At 46.0% G+C, this 20,459-nt stretch overlaps 1 protein-coding gene across 1 annotated transcript in view; it reads left to right on the top strand.

The window, feature by feature from the left end:
- The window catches only part of LOC135913340 (uncharacterized), a 298,144-nt gene that overhangs the window by 78,591 nt on the left and 199,094 nt on the right, over positions 1–20,459 (top strand). Inside the window, exon 3 of the mRNA XM_065445931.2 lies at positions 17,905–20,252. Within this exon, the coding sequence (XP_065302003.1) occupies positions 19,766–20,252 (487 nt within the window). The 5' untranslated portion in view covers positions 17,905–19,765. The remainder of the gene's footprint in view (positions 1–17,904; positions 20,253–20,459) is intronic.

Below are 20,459 nucleotides of genomic sequence, written 5' to 3'. Positions count from 1 at the left end.
ATGATTGGAACCACAGTATATCGTAATTGTCGTAACGAACGTTTCCTATTTTTCACTGCAAGAAATACAGTACACCGCGTGGGTGCAGTCTGTTGCAAGGATCGTCAGATTAGGAGAAGGAATGTGGAAGTTTGGCAGTTGAGCAACTTATCTGACAAATGTGTTAGCTTAGCCATCATAAATAATATTACTGCTCATTCGGCCTCTTTTCCTAGTCCCTCTTTCCCTCACCCCTTGAGATAGGCATTCCGTCAACCTAACACTGCGAATAATTGAAAATGCTTGTCATTTCGTAACACAACCCACTGCGAGGGTTTAGTAGCGATGGACGACGTCACGGGTTCTATTTCTAGGCGCTGTGTCGGCGCTTCTGGGCGGGCGAAATCTCAAATCAAGGGCTTACTGGCATTTCAGTCAAAGTGGTGATAGGGGTCAAAATTAATTCTTAACGTCGCTCTAAAGCCTCGCGTAAAACGCACGTGGAGCTCTGTGGCATAGAAGCCACTGAATAAATATCATTTTGCGACCCACTCAATGTTGCCTGCTGTTGCGACAGTTCCAAATGATACTTGTAGGCTACCATACGTACTCCCATAATCAACAGTACACGAACCAGGGATTCCACGGCAAAGCCAGTTTTCTTCGCCTATGAATGCAACCTAAAATTATGGGCTGGAGTCCAAACTCGGTGTTACGAACTTTTCAGTTAACCCGTCAATTACAGCTTGTGCGTATATACTACGAAAAAGTCCAGGTGTACATTGAAGCTTTTATTCTCTAGTGAGTGGGGGGTTTTTCGTGTCCACTTGCGCTGTGCTCAGACAAAGACAAACGGCAGCTTGAAGGCTTTGTGTTTGAATTTCCGCGTAAGAGAACTATGTTTTCTCGTATATTCGAATTACAATCCCATGCTATCATGTCTGCAGGCTGTGTGTAAGTCGTACTTTGCGAATTTTCTGGAGCATCTTACTTTGAGAAATTCAGTTAGTTCAATAAGGCACTTGCGCTATGATGAAGGCCTACATGAATGAGGATATATGAGGTGCTAACGGTACCGCCATCTAGTAGCCGCGGTCGCTCAGAGAGACCTCAAACGGCAGCTGAAGCGACAGCTGAAAAGGTTCTTTGTCACTCAGTTTCCGCCTAACATATTTGTGTTTTCTCGTATATTTGAATAACAGTCCGAAGCTATGATATCTGCAACTTGTGTGTAAGTCCCCCATTACGCATTTTTCTGAAGCATTTACTTTTAAAGAATAATTTATTTCAATAATACACTTGTGCTTTGAGGAGGTCCCAGAAGAATGAGGACGCATGCTGCACTTCTGCTCACGTGCGTGCGCGCGGTGTGCACAGTGCGCATCACCCCTGTCTAGAGCGCGCGAACGGCGGCGCCAGGGTGCTCCAGAGCCAGCGAGTGAAGTCTAACGGTAGTTGCTGGACGCCATATTAGATGCGTCTGGGCATGTTTAACCGCACCTACAGACAAGCCTTGCTCCTTCACCACCCGTGGAAGCAGACGATTAGCCGAGCGTCTGTGAGAAGGCACTTTTCTTGAAACTAACCCCAGTCTCTGCCCGCGCTGCTTCGCTCCGCGCGAAAGCGAAACTTATGCGGAAGCAAGTAACGGTGGTAAGACGAAGGCGCTGCGCGGGCGGTGAAAGATAAAGGTTTCTCTGTATGTGTGGCCAAACGTGCACAGGCGCATCTAATCGGGGCCCTGCAACTACCATTAGACGTCGCTGGCTGGCTGCGGAGCGCCCCGGCGACCGCCGATCGCACGCTCTACACAAGCGTGACGCGCACTGTACATCGCTTGTGGGGGTGGTGCTTGCCTAACCTCGGCAACAGTTTCACGGTGCATCCACTTTCACAGAGCAGAATGGCGGCGGACTTCTCTTTTTCAGTGAGCCTGTTGCACGCGTATATTTTCTCATCAGTGCACAGCCTCCGAAAACATTTAAAAATATTACGCGGGCGTCGACCGCACAGCGTATCAGTGGCCTTGTAATGACAATGGGCACTCCTGGAACGAATAGGGCAGTGGATGGCTTTAACGAAAGATTTGCGGCGTAATGTAAGTGACAGAAAACGCAAGACGGGCAAAGTAAGTGACAGGAAACACAAAAGGGTGGATGGCACTCGAACTTTTAAATAGCCTTTTAGTATACATCAAACAGCGAGGAGTGCGGAGAAGAAAATTTACAATCGGAGTTTTTTGTAATGTTTTCGGCTCTGCTAGGCTAAGCCGAGATTACTAGTATTTTGGTATTACAATTCTTCATGCTTTTAAAGCAGCGTTATCTTACGTCGACAAGTTGCGCAGTAAGATATCTATCATGTAATGAAAACGGAACAAAATATGACCAAAGCCCAGCTTATGTAAAAAAAAAGCGAGAACCAGTCAGCTGTTGTAAGGAATGGGCGGCTACTTTTTACCTTTAATGAGAAGCATCCTCGTCGAACGTACATCTGCTTTTCTACCGGGCATGTGACCGTTTTCGTGGACCGATACCCAAGGCAGGGTAGTCTAACACAGCGTGTCAGACAGTGACTTAGGATTTTATTTGAGGCCCACATTCCACAAGTGCGCATTGACGTCAATAATGATGCACAGTCGGTTCACGTAACCGGTGAACCCACCATTTAATCCACTAGTAATGTCACTAGTCAAGACACAGTTGAAACAAAAATCAGTGAACCGGTTAACATTGAGTAATTATATCGAGTGATGTAAATATCCACAACTGTGCATGTTCTAACAATGTAAAGTTACAAAGTTGTACATGATCATCATCACTAACAATGCCCCAAAAATTACCACGGTTCCAGAGTTTCCTTCCACCATCAAACAACAATGCTTCGCACTACATAGCGCTCATCTGGAGTTGTGGCTGCCAAATATTTTTTGCGATATTGTGTGTACACGACCCCTACCTTGTAATCAGTACGGCCCTCTTTCCTTCGCACATTGGAAAGCGCTCCGTTTTACGCTGCGACATGTGTGGTTAACGTTCCTGCAAGCTGGCTACGATTCTCATGTAAGAGGATGTAGTTTTATTACTCAAGGTTTTTTTAGCTGTTTTACTGCGTCTCTTTATCTACAATTCTGGCGGGATAGTACGGCGCACCTGTGGTAAACATACCAGAAACGCTGACGCCACGCTGTGCGCTGAAGCTCGTCTGTTGATTCTTCCGCACGCCATTGCGCTCAAGGTAGGGTGCTCAGTACGTGGTGCGAAATGATCAAACTATCACTGTTAGTACTTCCTGCTGGCCTACAAAAAAAAGCTTTTACTACTGGCGATAAGGCAGCCGTACGTAGCCATTAGGAACGTTTTTTGCGCGCCAGCACGCGATTGCAGACACCGCCTCGAAGTCAGGTTGTGTCGCCGACAAGGGCGCCATTAGACGCGTCCTGCACGTCTGGCAAGGCATGTTCAAAAACGGGTTGTATTGAACTAGTGATGGTAAGCGTTACATGCCGCAGACTAACTTCGGGGCATTCGCATTCTGTTTATTCGTCTACTTGCGTTTAGGATGCAGGAACATCACCTAGAGAATAAAAAGAGCTTTCCTAAAATTGCACCGAGTGGTGTGATACAAATAGAGTACTTACGTGAGTCATGTATATTTTTACTGCCCTTTCTTTTCTTTTTTTTACTTACGAACATTTTTGTAAATGAAGCTTGCCAATGCGACGGTATTTATTGATAGTTATAGCACATGAAGAAAGAACTAATGCGCCGTAATTGTATGTGTGTCTCAAAGGGAGCGCATTTAAACTTTGGACACCATTTATTTGCTTTTAAAATGCAATGTGGCTTTGTCTTCCACGAAGGTTCGCATGTATGAATGCTGCAATCTCCGTAACCTCTGCACAAGTTTTTTTTTCTGACAAAAAACGAAACAAAGAGCTCTCTCCTTGTTTTAGGAAAAGAACTTGTTTCGCTGCAGTTTGAGTTCATCGTCTTTCTTACACTGATCTGAAACAGCCTGGTATATACTGCTTTGGAAAAAAAGATAGAGAAAGGGAGAGAAAGATGTAAGAAGGTTAGTTAGCCATATTAACTATATGGTAGTTTATTCTAAACTTGGGTATGGAGAAAGAATATAAAATTAGCAAAAAAACGAAGAAGCGATGTGAAGAAAATATGTCCTCACAAGCACAAGGAAGGCAACTGACAACGACTGTAGTTCTTCATTTAGTTCCGATCCCTATAAAAAAGCACAACTGCGCTCGAAATTGAAAGCAACTCGGGCTCAGGTCAGCTGTGACCAGTGTCCACTGGTTCTGCTTGCCGTAAGGGGGGACAGTTATCCAGCTGGCCAAGTTTGGTGCTTTGTAAAAACAAAACGGAGAAATTATATTATTTATAGTCCAGCTTTAAATTCGACGCTGTTAATAATATATGGGGTTTTACGTGCCAAAACCACTTTCTGATTATGAGGCACGCCGTAGTGGGGGACTCCGGAAATTTTGACCACCTGGGGTTCTTTAACGTGCACCTAAATCTAAGTACACGGGTGTTTTCGCATTTCGCCCCCATCGAAATGCGGCCGCCGTGGCCGGGATTCGATCCCGCGACCTCGTGCTCAGCAGCCTAACACCATAGCCACTGAGCAACCGCGGCGGGTGTTTTCGACGCTGTTTCTTGTGTTATGAAAATAAGCAAATCGAAGCATCGAAGCTATGACTTTCAAATCGATGTCATATTAGCGATGTGAAGTTGCTCCGTACAATATCGCGGAACAAACTCAACACGTTTCCATTGTTAGTGGCATTTTTTGCGAATACACATTCGTGAAGTTTATAGTTATGCAGTTAAATCTCGTCAATGTGAACAGGAGAGGCTGAACAAGTGTTTTCAATTTGTCACGCATTTTGCTTATCGAAAAGTTTATCCAGAGGACTATCCCGGCACATGATAGTAAAGGAGCAATAGGTTCCTGAATTTACGTGATAACTAGAGCTATACTTTAAAGCAATAAGTAAGGTTCTCGACCACAGAAAAACAAAACCGGACGTTGACACATTTACGAGACATTCAAATATCAGAAGCAACAGCCTAGTGCATTGTTGAAGATATTCCCTCCTTGGGAGCTTAACCTGAAATATCCGCTTTTCTTTAGGAACACCGCTAAGTGTTGTGGACTTGCACAAAAAATGGCTTAAACACTAATCAGGAAGCTATGTTCCTCCTGTGAGAAACACCTTCTTGCTTGTCTTGACAGTTTAAGAGCTACAGTGTGCTGGGCTGCTCCATTCGGCAACAGCAGTGCTTTCAATAGTGTTCTCCAAAGAAGGTAATAGCTCACTGTCGGTCCCAGCATATGAGTACGATTAAAATGACGCGGACAATCTAGCTTGTTTCGAACTTTTGCCCATAAAACCTTTCTTTTCAACGGTATCTTCAACTCCCCGTTGTAGAATGCACTATGTTCCCACACATTGGGAAAGAAATTACACAGATCCAACGCACGTGTGGGAATCTTTTCGAAATGAACCTCTGATCACGCAATGTGTATTAAATCACATAGAACCAACGACGATGCGTAACACTGTTCCTTTACAGCGTGCAACTTCATGCAGTATTTATGTTTAATAATATTTGGGGTTTTACGTGCCAAAACCACTTTCTGATTATGAGGCACGCCGTAGTGGAGGACTCCGGAAATTTTGACCACCTGGGGTTCTTTAACGTGCACCTAAATCTAAGCACACGGGTGTTTTCGCATTTCGCCCCCATCGAACTGCGGCCGCCGTGGCCGGGATTCGATCCCGCGACCTCGTGCTCAGCAGCCCAACACCATAGTCACTGAGCAACCACGGCGGGTAGTATTTATGTTTGTCCACCACAAAGTTCATAACTTTAATCTCAGGCAATCTTTGTGTGTATATCCTGCAGTGCTCAGAAGCTATGCCTAAACGCACACACCAGATCAGGTGGGTGCACCGTTTTAGATGTTTACGCAGTGATGTATGATAGGATAGGATAGGATAGGATAGGAAAAAAATTTTTAATGGTGGCAACCGACGGTTTAACGCGTCGTGACGCTGGTCAAGCGTCGACCGGGGGCTGTGCCGTACTGTACACTACCTCAGTTCGGCCCGTTTTTGGTAGGTCGTAATGCGTAATAATTGCAGGTGCATGCACAGAAAAATAGGGAGTCGGTACTGTCGCCCACCCCTTTCGCAGTACCGCGCGAGCGTCGAATGGCCCTGACGGTGAGCACCTTCCAACGGCGTGAAGCGACTAGATCAGCAGGAACTTGTTGGTCTCCTGCTTGTCTCTCTTGCGCTTGCTGATTGGTTCGCTTCGCGCCATTAGAAGGCGATCACCGGCCGGCCATTCGCCGCTCGCGCGGTACTGTTAAAGAATCGGGTGTCTGCACCACTTGTGCAACACTGGCACGCATTCACTCACGAGTATTGACCAAAAATCGGCACATACTCAGTGGCACATACCGAATGAATAAATCAAAGAAAATCATGTAAATTAAGCATAAGTTGAAGATAACGCACGATTTCATTAGGACGTCGGCATACTTTAGAGATACCTATGAGCTGCCGCCGCCGAAGATGACGAGAAACGCAGGATGGTAGGCATGTAAAGCTTCGCTTTAAAGCCTCAGTACTCGGCACTTCACGGTTGTGTTTCCAATTCCAAGAAACAGAACTTCTTTTTTACGCTTTCATTCTGCCACCGCCGGTGTTTATTGTACACATGCTAAGGAAACGCTTAATACATTCTTCTACTCAATAATTGTGTGTTCTGGGCATGCGATAACCATGATAACGTGAAACATATTTTAGATCTGATACGTCCAGTTCTTGAGCACGTGTATAATTTGTGCTTTGTAAACGGTATATTTCCCAAGCGCATGCAGCTTGCAAAGGTTACAGTGCTCTTCAAAGCCGGTGATAAAAACAACCTGTCTTACTACAGACCAATATCCATTTTGCCGGTATTTTCAAAATGCCGAGAAAAATTACTAACACTGAGAATGACCTCTTTCTGCGAAAAACACAATATTATTACTGACTGTCAGTTCGGTTTCCGAAAGGGTCGCTTGACAGAGTTAGCTGTACTAACACAAAAGTAACTAATACTACAAGCATTTGAGCAAAATTTAGTGACATTAGGCGTTTTCATCGATTTTTCAAAGGCCTTTGACACAATTAACTACACCACTCTGCTAACAAAACTTGAAATTTACGGTTTCAGGGGCCCATTCCTTGGCTTAATCAAAAGCTATCCGCAGTTCAGGTGTCAGAGGATTTCTATAAACAACTGTATTTCCGATAACTTACCCATTCATTCTGGTGTACCTCAAGGAAGCATTCTTGGACCTTTCTTATTTAGTATTTACGTAAACGACGTAATGAATATTGACAACACTGCCCGATTCATCATATACGCTGATGACACCAGTCTGTTCTTTACATCTGGTTGTGCAAGGGACCTGTTGGCTCTTGCGAACGCTGCTTTAAGCGAACTTAATCGATGGAGTTCATTGAATTCACGGTCTATAAATAAAAACAAGACATAGGCTGTACTTTTTCAACCTAAAAACAAGAATGTCCACATTGACGGCCATTTGCAAATGGGTTCCTCGATTATCGACTTTGTGCCATCCATTAGGTGCCTCGGGGTCGTATTTCAAGAAAGCTTACTTTGGAATATTTATACAGACTCAATTGCTAACAAAATCGCTCGTGTTGTGGGAATACTAGCGAAACTTCAATTTTTTTTTCTTTCCTTGAGCGTCAAAAATCTGCTTTATAACTCTCTCTTCCTGTCCCATCTTAATTACTGTCATTTAGTCTGGGGAAATACCATGATGTCTAACATCACAAAACTTATTCTATTGCAGAAGAAAGCAGTGCGCGCTACCGCCAATTCTTCATATGACGCTCATGCGCAGCCTCTTTACAGCGCCCTTAATTTACAGCTGGTCACCTCCATATATCGTAGTATTTTTCTCAAGCGTTTCACTACTGCGAAAAAACAGAACACGAAATTTTTCGAGCAATTATCTCTATTGACAATGAATTCTAACATTTACAACACACGTCACAGAGAAACATGGTACGTTCCTAAAGCGCGCAATAACTACGGTCAACAAATGTTACGCCACGCACTGCCATCTTTGTTAAACTCATTAGAAACTCAATAGAAACCTATCTCTCCTTTCAATGGGCTCATTGTGGATTCCTTTTTCTTTTGTTTTGCTCTGGTATACACTGACGCCATGAATTCTCAACCAATTTTATCTGCTTGTAAATAACTTATTATTTATAGATGGGAATTTCAAGGCTGTATTATTTGTATCATTTTATACTATTCGCTTTCTGTAATACAATTTCTTGCAGCATTCTATAGTTGATTTTTTTACCCGTATGCATTTCTGTTATACAATGTTCACTAATGTTCATTTTTTTTCGTTTATCCATTATTGTATGTTTGTGTTCTTTTTATTGTGCACAGTGCCATTTCTGTAGAGGGTACAGACCCCGTCAAGCCGAATTCATATGGCTTTATGTTTGTACTCCTGTCATCCGTACATGTTTAGATGCAAATAAACTTGAATTGAATAGAATTGAATTGACACCGGAGATGCCACGCAGTGATTAATACTGCGCAGTCCGAGTGACTGCGTTCTCGGTCTCGCTGTTGGGGTCGTTTTCTGCTGTCTTAGCCAGGTGGAGGGATATATAAGCTTGCCATTCTACCAATTCATTTTTTGTGTGTGTTTGGCTTTGTTTTTATTGCATTCAATGGAAGAAAAGCTTAACCTTTTGTTCTTTGTAGGCTGCAACGACAGTCAAACGATTTCTGTTTACTATGATTACTTTTTGTTATCTCCTTTGAGAGCACTTATCGTTACCAAGGATGCTCACATTTGTAGCCTTAGCTTTGCGCTTATGCGACTGCACGAACAGCTCGAGGAATTCCTTTCGCAAGTTTTTCCGGTAACTTACTCGCATACTCGCTGAAATCAATCAATTGTTTTAGTAGTGCTATCTGCAAACGTTTGCTGCGGGAAATGGCCCTGACGTCAACGAATAAATAGCTCCCCTTCCCTTGGATGGTGGATAAGTAAAAAAAAAAGCTTATTCAGTTCACTTAGCCATGTTCTCTTCTTTTCTGATGGAGCAGCAGGCAAACATGCTCCTCTCGGCAAAATATACGGACCTGGTGTAACGGCTCTATTCATTCCGCTGTCGCAGGTTCAGAGGAACTTGACATTGCGAAGAGATCAAATTATCGTCACACTGACGTCATTTGGTATGCGACAGGAGGAAGATGTGACTGAACTGCGAATCTGCGAGACCGTTTTGCGGACAGGATAAATTCGATCACATTGCGTATTCGGCCGTGCCTCGCCAATTGGTTGGCAGAAGCCTCGCTCTTGCCTCGAACGTCAGTTAATTGAGTCGGCGAAATTTGCAATTAGAACGGTCCAGTCACACGTGCTTAACTTGCTGTCAGACCTCTCTTGAAGAGAGTAAAAAAGCATGTCAGCTTTTTTTTTTTCTCTCCATCAACTGCCCAAAGAAAAGGGAGTTTGTATATGCTAATGTCCAATCACACCATAAATGGAACAAGCCCTAATTTCTGCTCTTCCTAGGAGACGGCTCAAAGGCTCCGGAGGCAATCAATTTCGGCCGCCTGACCTCTCTAGATGTCTCGCTTCTCGATCTGAATACGCTAACATCTCTTCTACGCGCACGTGAAGTGTTTGCCAAAAGCATTCATATGAAAATCCGGAGAGAGTGTCGGAAGCTTGATAGATTAGCGAGCTTCCAAAGTTCCTCGTCCATTCCATGAATTGGTGCTTAGCTTCCGCTGCTAAGAATAACCATGTCGGCAGGACATGGCTGAATATAACGTTGACTGCTTTCGTGGAAAATTCCGAAGAAAAACTTTCTGGTTATTCTAATTAGAAAAATCAATAGTGCGTTTTTTATAGCGCAGTAGTGCATCACGTTCTAAAATATATGTGCCTGTTGCACGTATATTTAGAACGTAACGCGAATATGTTCTAGAATATATGCATACCTGCACATAGTGAAACATTACGCACCGCAGAGAAGCCACAGCGTCAGCATTCCTTGACGCATATTAGCACCAATAATAGCTGCTGCTCTTGCCAAGGAAGAGCAAATCCTTCAGCGGCTCTATATACACCTCTCGTCCTTTCCTAAGCCACATAATAGGCCTTCGAGCATAGCGATAATAGCAAATTTTCATCATCACCATCATGTGCCTTCGTGTCAAGCTCATAGTATATAAGTTTACTACCCTTTGACGATGATCATCAACTCGCGAATTTACATGTCGAGATCGCTTCACCTGTGGGCTGCTTTCGCTTCTTCAAAAATTACTGCCAACACGTCTGTGTATTACTCATTACGAACCCACACGCTGTGACGATTCCCTACCTTACGATCTAGAGAGATTCAGGTGCGCCTGCCCAGAGCAAGCTCGGAATAGACTCTCGAAATTCGCACTCGAGGAACCCAGTGGGGCGCTCACACGGTCGCTGGATTTTCGCACTGGTCGATCGGCGCCAACCTCTCACAGGTTTAGGGCTCGGAATAGATGGGCTTGAATGACCTGGCTTCTCGTCCTCGCATATAGTATTACGCGCACTACTAGGCGCACCGTGGGTCATTACTCACGAAATTCGAGATAGCGAACACTGATGGGGATAGAAAAAGGGAAGAAAATACACCAAATTTGCGACACAATGTATAATGGACGTAACGTTCCAAAGGCGTGTTAAAGTATAGATAAAGATGGCTGATGGGAGAGACGGTAAAAGAATATATGGGGAAGAGCACATTCTGTGGCATGGGGAACAGAGACCAGAAGTGGAAGCAGAAAAAAGAAACAAGTTTTGAATTATTCTACTTTCTCAGATGCTGCGACCCAGTGCCTACTCTCCCATCGCCGTCCTAGTTGGCATGTACGATGGACGAAGAGACGATGGACGATGGACGAAGAGAGCCCCAAGGAGCTCTCTTCGTCCATCGTACATGCCAACTAGGACGGCGATGGGAGAGTAGGCACTGGGTCGCGGCATCTGAGAAAGTCGAATAATTCAAAACTTGTTTCGTCGTCTTCACTGGAAAATGCGTCGCGGGACGCCCGTGCAAATAACAGCTGTAAACGAACTTAAATTTGACGCTAAAGTCTTAAGAAACATTTCTGTGTATTATAGTTTGTCAGCGTGCTGACATTACGGAACAATAAACCTTTTATTGCAAGCTTGAATAAATTTGATCAAACCGTTTTATGGAACGCTCCTAACGCAGTAGCGCTCGGCAGCATGATCAGTAAGCTACATTCATCGGCGTTCTTTCATCACAGCCTTCATGGTTCACTTCAGGCTATGCCCTCCCGGTAACTAAGTTAATTAAATGGGCACTAACATGTCCTATTCCAAAGCGCTGAAGCTGTGATTGATTTTTCTAGCAATGCTTTCTAAGCCCATTCGTCGATACAATGAATCTGACGCGTCATTTGTGTCATCTTTTTTCATTAGCTCAGCCCAGATTGCTTTAACCCAGAATGCGCGAAATATACATGCAGAAATGAAAATAAAATATCAGCGTAGCACGTAGAATCATGTCACATTTAGTAAAACTTTGCTGAAAGAAAGGTTGTTCATATAGTTCGCCGAAGTGTGTGCGTGTTAAAGTACTCGTCTCAAATGCCTAACTTTATTCACGACAAGAAGTGACTCTAGCGATCGCGAGCGGCGTTAGCGTTATAGTTAACACAGCGTGCAAGATATCGAGCAATAACACGAAGATTCTTCGCAACTGCATAATTTGTATCCCTGACTGTCAAAGGCATAGTAAACATTATATATATATATATATATATATATATATATATATATATATATATATATATATATATATATATATATATATATATATATATATATATATATAGCGCGAAAAGTGTCACGCGTGTAATTTATTTATTATTAATCTTCGTCTTCAATCGTTAATATTCAGAAATAGAAAGGAATATATGTCCAATAGCTGTGCATACTGACTACTACAAGAAAGAGCCACTTTCCTTTATGCATCTGATGCGTGCGACGTGCGCATTCACTCACGAAAACATCGTCACTGTAGAGTGATTGGTAGCATCTGGTGCAAGTTAATAATTATAGAGAAGATACAATTATAGCGAAGGTGGTATGGTCAATGAGGAAAAGCTCCGTTAGACAAAAAATATTTAGTGAATATAGTTGCAAGAATATCGATTTTATGGCGGTTATATTTCTCATAGCAACACCTAAGCTGTGAGTGATACGGTGGTGGAGACCTGTTAATTAATTTGCGCAACCTGATGTTCGTTAACCTATACTTAGATCTAAGCAAACAAGCGTTTTTTTGCATTCCAACTGCGTGTGAGTACGGCCGGGAATTGAACCAACGACACTGTGCAGAGAGGAAGAGCGCCTAGCCACTTACCCATTGCGACAAGTGGTTTTGCAAGTGCCTCTCGATATCTGCTTCTCAATACATCCACAACGGGCGTTTAAGCTCTCACCCTTCATAGCTTTCTTGTCGCGACGTATTGGCTATTCACCATCATCACTTTTTCCTTTCTCAGCGAGACCACCTCGTCCTCCTTCAGTCATCATAATAATAATAATAATCATCATCATCATTATTGACATTTCTTCCTGCAATAGTCTTTATTCTTTTTTTCTATCCCTCTTTCCTTCTCTCTCCAATAGACTGCTGTTCACACTTCCTCCTTGTAGTCGGATCCACTTTGACGCGTGCATTGTGGTTGACAAAAACCTCAACCGAGCATGCTCTGAGTAGGTTAGTTCATAGCCTGGTCAGTAGACCTAATGTGCCGGTATTGAGAAATGCTTGGTTAAACGACGTGCTCAACTGACGTTGTCGTTAGGGAAATAACATGCCAATAATGGAAAGCAACACGAGTCAACGCAAAAGTCTAGAGCCAAGTTTCGTAGAGCAACCAAAACGTTAGCAAAATGTGTCGTACCCAGTGGGCACATACAGTCTCAGAGTTCTTTCTCTTCGTCTTTCTTTTTTCTGGGATGCGAGCTAAGACTAACTCTCAGTCGAAACGACGAGTGGAATCACGCATACGCTTAAGTTGCTGATTGATTGATAGCTTATGGTTAAATGGAGCAATGTATGCGGTGGTGCTGGTGGCGAGTTGTAACAGGCGGGTTTAGCCAGGCGATCGAGGCTACGCCAATCCTCACGTGAATGATGTCTGGAAATCTGCCCTGCTTTCATTGTCACCACCTTGGCAGGTAATGAAATGCATGGACTGTCGTTTTGTGCTTGCGGTGGTCCAGCCCTTCTTAATGCGAGGGACTCGAATTTGGCTGCCTTGATGACAGGGGGTAGCACACGAGAAATTATCGGCCAGGTGCTTGCTCCTAAGCTCACGTACTAAGTGACGCCTGAGGTGAAAAGGACATTCAAGTTGCAACGCGTTGGCCGTGACACAAACTTCCAAGAAAGTGGCCTGGGAATTGCAGTAGTTTAACTGGCACAGCAACACGCGTGGACGGTAGACTGGCAGATGTAGGGTTCCGCTAACACACATGTCAAGTTAGCGTTTCATCAAGTCAGGTAAAGTCGTCCTGCTTCATTAGTGAAGGAAGGAGAAGCTTGACGTACAGCAGATTGACCGGGCAGCTGCTGTCCACGGTTAGACACCAGGGTGCAGCATAATCACGTTACAGTAAAGACTGCAATAAATAACTCCACTTGGTTAGTCACAATAGGAAACTACAACATCAGCATACATACGGATAAGCACACAGCAAAAACTTTTCAGTATCATTTCCCTTTTCTTATTTTTTTTTCATTCCATCTAAACATAACAGTAATCTTCCCTTATGTTCATCTGGCTTCATTGTCTGGGATTTCATATGGTTGTGACGATAACAAAAATTTAACCCATCGAATCCCCCTATTCTTTTCGATTATGAAAGTGGCTGTTTTACTGCGACAGTTAAAAATTCGAACCCGAGTTTTTAGTGTCCGTCCTATCCGTTACGCCGTACACCGCCGCCACCAGGCCGCCACCTCATTCTTACCCTCAAAGAGAGCCAAGAAAAATATGATGATGATGACGACGACGGCACTGTTTTTCTTGTTGATTATTATTATTATTATTATTATTATTATTATTATTATTATTATTATTATTATTATTATTATTATTATTATTATTATTATTATTATTATTATTATTATTATTATTCTCATTATTATTTATAGTCATTCCCTTTGAAACAGGGCGGTCACAAATAAGGGGACATGGCATTTCACTAGCCTGCTTGATTGAATAAGGTATGCTATAAAGGTTTTTCATTCTAGCATTTCTGTGTACATCTCCTTAATCTTCTTTTTCTTCCTCAAAGCTTCTCTATCTACCTTGTACTGCTGCCTATGTAACGGACCTGGTCATATCAATTTCTTCCCTGATTCCACCAATACTCCGAGCGTCTCTTGCTTATCTCAACTCCTGACAGGTTGATGTTTTCTTCCGCTTTAAATCCAAGCACTTCTGGAAGGCGTACGTTACCCACCGTGGTTGCTTAGTGGCTATGGTGTTGGGCCGCTAAGCACAAGGTGGCGGGATCGAATCACAGCCATGGCGGCCGCATTTCGATGGAGGCTAAATGCGGAAGCACCCGTGTACTCAGATTTAGGTGCACTATAAAGAACGCCAGGTGGTCCAAATTATTCCGGAGTCCCCCACTGTGGCGGGCCTCATAGTCAGATCGTGGCTTTGGCACGTAAAACCCAATACTTTAATTTTAAGGTGCACGTTACCTACGGCTTTCACTGGGTGAATTCCTTCGCATTCCTTTGGGATGGGCTGAGAGGCCTCTGGATTTTTGTCGCCGTACACAAAAGTTTATTTTTGGTCCGAATATTTCCTCCTGTACATTTTTATCCGTAGGCAACCAGCTCGAGCATCATATAGCAAGGCACTGCCCTTTGTGTTATCGAACAAAACATAATGTTTCCTACCACGCCCATTGAGATTAAAACAAATGTTCCGATGGCGATGTTCTGTTGGCAGCTGGTCGCACCACGTTTTACAGTATGTGGCGTCCCAATGCACGCCCCAGAGATGGTTGCCTCTGAGTAGCAGAAACAGATGGTGAAGGCCATGCGTTTGCTAACCACATGCGCTAGAAGCAATCCGGGAGCCTAAAACACGTCATAGTCCCCATGTTTTGGACACCACTTACTGCGCAGTCGTGGTGCTTCGTAATTTGTGCGGAGTTTTCTGCCCCACACAGACTTCGAGAGTGGCGGCGTTTGTTCATGTGTTTCGAATGCCATGGCAAATAGTGTCATGGATGGGGGCGACGTTGTGGGCATCTCGAAGTTTATGGAAACATGGCGGTGTCCGCTGTGTCTACCAGTGTCGCCGTAAATGAGTTCAGAGCCGGAGGAGTGACTCAAGTCTGCAGATTTTTTGTTGACAATTGCAAACAGAAGATTTCCGTCTTTCGCCTTCACACTTCATTCTGTAGAGAAGGCAATTTCTGAGTTCATGGCTGTCTTCGGAATGTATACACCTGTGAGCCGGATGACGACCCCTGCGTCACAATTTTAATCCGTATTTTCAAGTTTCGATAAAGCAAGACATTTCATTTAGAATGTAGAAATCCTTACCAAAAACTTTGTTAGTTGCCGGTATTGGAGATATCCGAGAAGCAACATCTTCAGGATTTTGGGCCTAAACTCGCGCAGCTAAAGAAAGCAAATGAAAAGTTCTTGTTCAGCGTAGGCGCAGTCACATAAAGCGCACGTATCGCACGTGTGGGCAAAGACGGTCGACCACGTAGCATAAACCGATATGGAACAGCTTCGAACGGACGACATAAGAAACGCGCCTCAGAAAGGGAGCGGGAAAATACGGAGCAACGGGAGCCGCATTCCGACCCTTGCTTTTCGAAACGTGTTCGGACGACAAGCGACGCTGGACAAGCCATTCTCACCAGACAGTGAAAGAAGCGGCAAGCAAAACAAAATAGGCATCTCGCAAACCTAACGCGCGGACAGAAAAGGAAAGGAAAGAGGAAACACGCAGAAGGAAGCGAGAGATACACGAAGAAGCACGGTACGTGTAAAAAAGGAAAGCCACGAAGGCGAGGAAGAGAACGCGGGAAAGGGGGATGCGTGTTATCGATCCGGCGATCCTTTCTTGTGTGAGGGGAAAGAAGGGCGGCACGGGCGGAGGGTGCGGGCGCGTGAGAGAGCGGACAAGGAGGTTTAGGGGAGAGAAGACTGGAAGATGGTGGGGAAGTAGGGATGGGGGGAGCGAGCTCCTCTTCCCTCCATCCCGTATTTTTCTCCCCCTCCGCTTGAGAGACGCGCTGGCTGCCGGTGCTCGCCGAATCCGCCGCCCGACGCACACAGAGTGCCCGCCGAAAGCTGGCCGCTGCGGACGCACCGCAGGAAGCGGCCGAGCACGTTCGTCGTCACTCCAGCCACCGGAGAGGAGTCCCGCGAAACGCGGAAGATACACACCGGAGTCGGGGGGACGTTGGCCGCATCTGCTGCTGTTGCTGCCATACACCGTAATCTTTTCGGGGCAGTGCTCTCGGCCTCGGCTGTCTTCGGTCAAGCAACCGTGGGCTGCATCCTCGAGGGAATCCGCAGCGTTTAGGCGAGTGGGAGTCTTGTTGTTGCGCTCGCCTCACAACAACGTGCGTCGGCGTAAACGGGAAAGGGACGTGTCGTTGTGGTCACGTTCAGCTAATATTGTCGTGGCATTCGCATTCTAGGCTCAGGTTTATTGAGTCAGCTTAGCAGACGTGTTTACGAAATCCACATGGTGATAGATTTAAATGAAAACAACGTGAAGGGGCAAGCACTGGGTTGAGGCCAGAGCCTGCCCTGTCTACTGTTTCGTTCCGATGTACCTTCCTGTAGCGCTGCTAAAGATGGCATACAATTCGGAAAAGGAAATGTTCAGATGGACTCTAGCGCTTCTGTTCAAATCTTATTAGTATCTCTGATTTGCAGTAAATATGTGCACATGAAAAACAGCTCGGAGCTCTCAGCTGTTTCAGCAAGAGCTGCAATAATTTATATAGATTATGAATATCCATGCTCTACATTGTAGGGCGTTAATTTTCCTACGTTGTACCGGCATAGTGCAGATAATATTGGTATGCCGAGATGCACTCTCTATGTGAAACTTTATTATGCCAGGGTCCGTGCCAATGTAAAACACACTTTAAATCTGCAGTTGTCACCACTTGCAGAGCGAGCCACAATTCAAGTGATCTCATAGTTGGAAGCACGGCCTGTGAATTGCGCGGAAGGGCATAATTGGCTACATTTAATTATTTGTTTATTATTATCTTCAAACTTTTCACGTGAGAGGTGTTAATGCTGACAAAAAAAATGCCCTTTGTACTGTTTAAGTTTACGCATATCAAGGCAGTGATTAAACGTGTTGTCGTTGTAAGATATAATCGTGTCGTTCTCACTGGGGATTCCGAAAGTTATTCGCTTCTGTACACGATCGTTAGCATAAATAATTTTGGGTATCTTGAACAAATTATCCTTGCAGGCAGATCTACCTGTTTAGAAGGATAACTTCATAGCTTTTGAGAATTAGAATTTGCTGAACCCAAACTTACTATTCTTCGAATTTTATCAGTGTGCGTAAACGGTACCTGCAAGCAAACGAAAAAGCAAGGGAATGTCAATTCACAATTAACCTTCCGCGTTATATGTGACACTTTGAAACTCCGATAATTACGACTACGCTGTGTGTTCTTTTTTTTTTTATTTGGTTCCGTTGGTGAGATTACCGTTTCAACGAGTGCTGGTCTTCTCTTTAACAGCTGCTGCTGTCAGAAAAGGAGCCTAAGGTGGCTCGTTGAAGAGACTTCTGAAAACACCCGTTCCGGAGGGGAAGTCTGAAAGGAAGGACCGAGTTTCAGCGAGAAGATGATTTGGTTTATTTATTTCGGACGCCGACAGAGCTCGCGCTTCGGCCAGCGCCGGAGGTGGAGCTGGACCTCGGGCGTCGACGGGAAGTCCCCGCAAGGGGACGCATCGCCTCGCTACTACCGAAACCACCGAGCAGTGTTTTAGCCACGAAGACACCGCCTCAGCATGCGGCCCGTTAGACGCAGCCGGGCAAGTCTGGGAGACGCGTTTTGGCGTTTTGAGTGCCACGAAGGACACAGCGTGTCGGCAGGCAGGCCACCCGGAAACTCATAGACGTTGCTGGGCAACTGCGCATCGAGACGTGAAGGAACTACTGCCTCTTACTAATCAAAGTGAGAGAGAGAGAGAGGAAAAACCACGATAATTAGCCAAATCGTCGACCCTGTTTATCTTTGCATCGTGTGCGTGTGTGGCGCGCCAAAACAATCTTCCTTTCATCATCGTCATCATTGCCTATTGACTAGTCGGGATCTCGTCTGCCAAGAGTCACCGCCAGAGCTCAAGCGTTCGACTCGAGAGCACCTCTTCCGATTCGTGCCTGTGTTTGTCGGCCCGTCGAGTTCAAACTTTTTTTCTTTTGTCGTGCGCATTGCTCAAGAAAACGGCGCAGGCCACGAAGTGGAGACAAAAAGTGCCAGTCGGTACAGAGCTTCCTCCAAGGCCCAGACTACTGGGAAGGGACCCTCTGAGCTCCCTACAAGTGGAGAGTCAGCGGTTCCATCGGTACAAGCCAAGTGTTCTGTTTATCGCATTCGCTAAACAGGCGACGCTTTTCGTCAAGCTTACAGAAACAGCAGTGTAACAAGGTCCCAAAGAAAGCCGATCAGAAGTCGATCTGTTGTGGTAGCGGCTGTTTCTGGGGCGCAGAACGACAAATGACTTTTCTTCTTTGGCGATCGCCGACTAATGGACTGGAACGAGGCTAGCCGGCCTAACTGAAGAAAGACACAAAACCTGCACGAACAACCATCGCGCTTTGGCAGTCCCTCGCGGGGTGGAGACGGCGCCGAGAAAATACGCCTCAGCGCTCCTCATCCGACATCGCGCAACAATGCCGCCAGCCTCATTGCAGAAGCCGATCTGAACAGCTTCCATTCAAGCCAGCCGAAGCTCTCCAAAATTGTCGACGACAACTAGACGAGCCTTCTTTGTTGGCACCGGCTCTTCGCAAATGCGCCCCTTTTCGTTCTCGTGATTCGCTCGCGGGCTTTCCTTTCTTTTTACCCATTCAAAGTAAAAATACAGTAAAGTTCGAGCCGAACTGTGTTTTCGCTTAGTTTATTGTTCTCAAAGGCGAGCTTCTTCTCACGCGACGCCCGCGAGTGGTGTTTCTCGTTACTGTACCCGCCGGGTTCGTGCTTCCCGTGCGACAGTGTGTGGCGTTAGAACTCGCCCGAGGGTGCGCCGGCCGCGACACGTCGGGTCTGCACCCGAGCCAAGGCCGTCACGCTGTGGACTCTATATACGCTCCACCTGGTCTCGCAACCAGCTCGAGCAGCCGCAGCTGCCGCAGTCGGAGCGCCGGCGAGCCGAAACCCCGCGGGCGGCAACAACGCCGGCGGCGCACCGCCGACGCGACAGTCGATCCCGCTGCGCGAACTGACCCCGTTCGACGTCCCGTTCGTGCCCGTCCCCACACCGCCGCCGCGTCGTGCCACTAACCAGCTGCCAAATCGCGGCTGCCTAACGCTGAGCCAGCGGCCGTACTCCACGCTAAACCGCCACGCCACGTTCGCTGAACCCGTGGCCGAAATGGCGGGGACGAGCAGCAGCGGAGGCGGCAGCGGCAGCAGCAGCAGCGTCCAACCCCCGCGAACGCTGCCCCCGACGCCCCGCTTCAAGAGCTTCAGCTCGTCTTGCCTGCACAGCCCGACGACCGAGCTGCACACGTACTCGGACGTGTCGCCCACGGACTTGGCGACGACGCCCACGTGGCAGGAGCGGCCGGCGTCCCGCTTCGTGTTCTCCATCTCGCCGCCCAGGGCCTCCTCCTGCCTGGGCAACCAGAGCCCGCAAGAGTACCGGCCCCTCTGTGCGGCGTCCGGCGATGGTGAACGCGCCAGGGGCGGCAGGGGGGTGCGTGGCGGAGGGCTCGGCACAGCGACCAAGGAGGACGAAGACGAGGACGTGAGTCGCAAGGCGCGCTGGATCATCATCACCACCGCCGTGTCGCTCTTTGTGATGAGTGTGCTGCTGGTGGGCATCATGCTCCGGCTGGCTCCCGTCATCGACGACCTTGGTGAGTAGTGCTTAAAAATCGTGAACTAGGGCCAGATCTCTCGGCTTAACGTAAAATTGGTAATGTGGTTCAGTGCCCTAATGCCATTTCCCGCCTATTCTGAGTGTCATGATGGCATACACTCTCCGACAATTTTTCCTCTGCAGCGTTTTAATAACGATGACCAACTCGTCTTTTGTACAAGTGTCGCATCGCCCGACATCATCT

Source organism: Dermacentor albipictus, chromosome 4 (assembly GCF_038994185.2).
Source record: "Dermacentor albipictus isolate Rhodes 1998 colony chromosome 4, USDA_Dalb.pri_finalv2, whole genome shotgun sequence".
In the NCBI taxonomy this organism is placed as follows: Eukaryota; Metazoa; Arthropoda; class Arachnida; order Ixodida; family Ixodidae; genus Dermacentor; species Dermacentor albipictus.
This window is presented reverse-complemented; position numbering and strand designations above follow the sequence as displayed.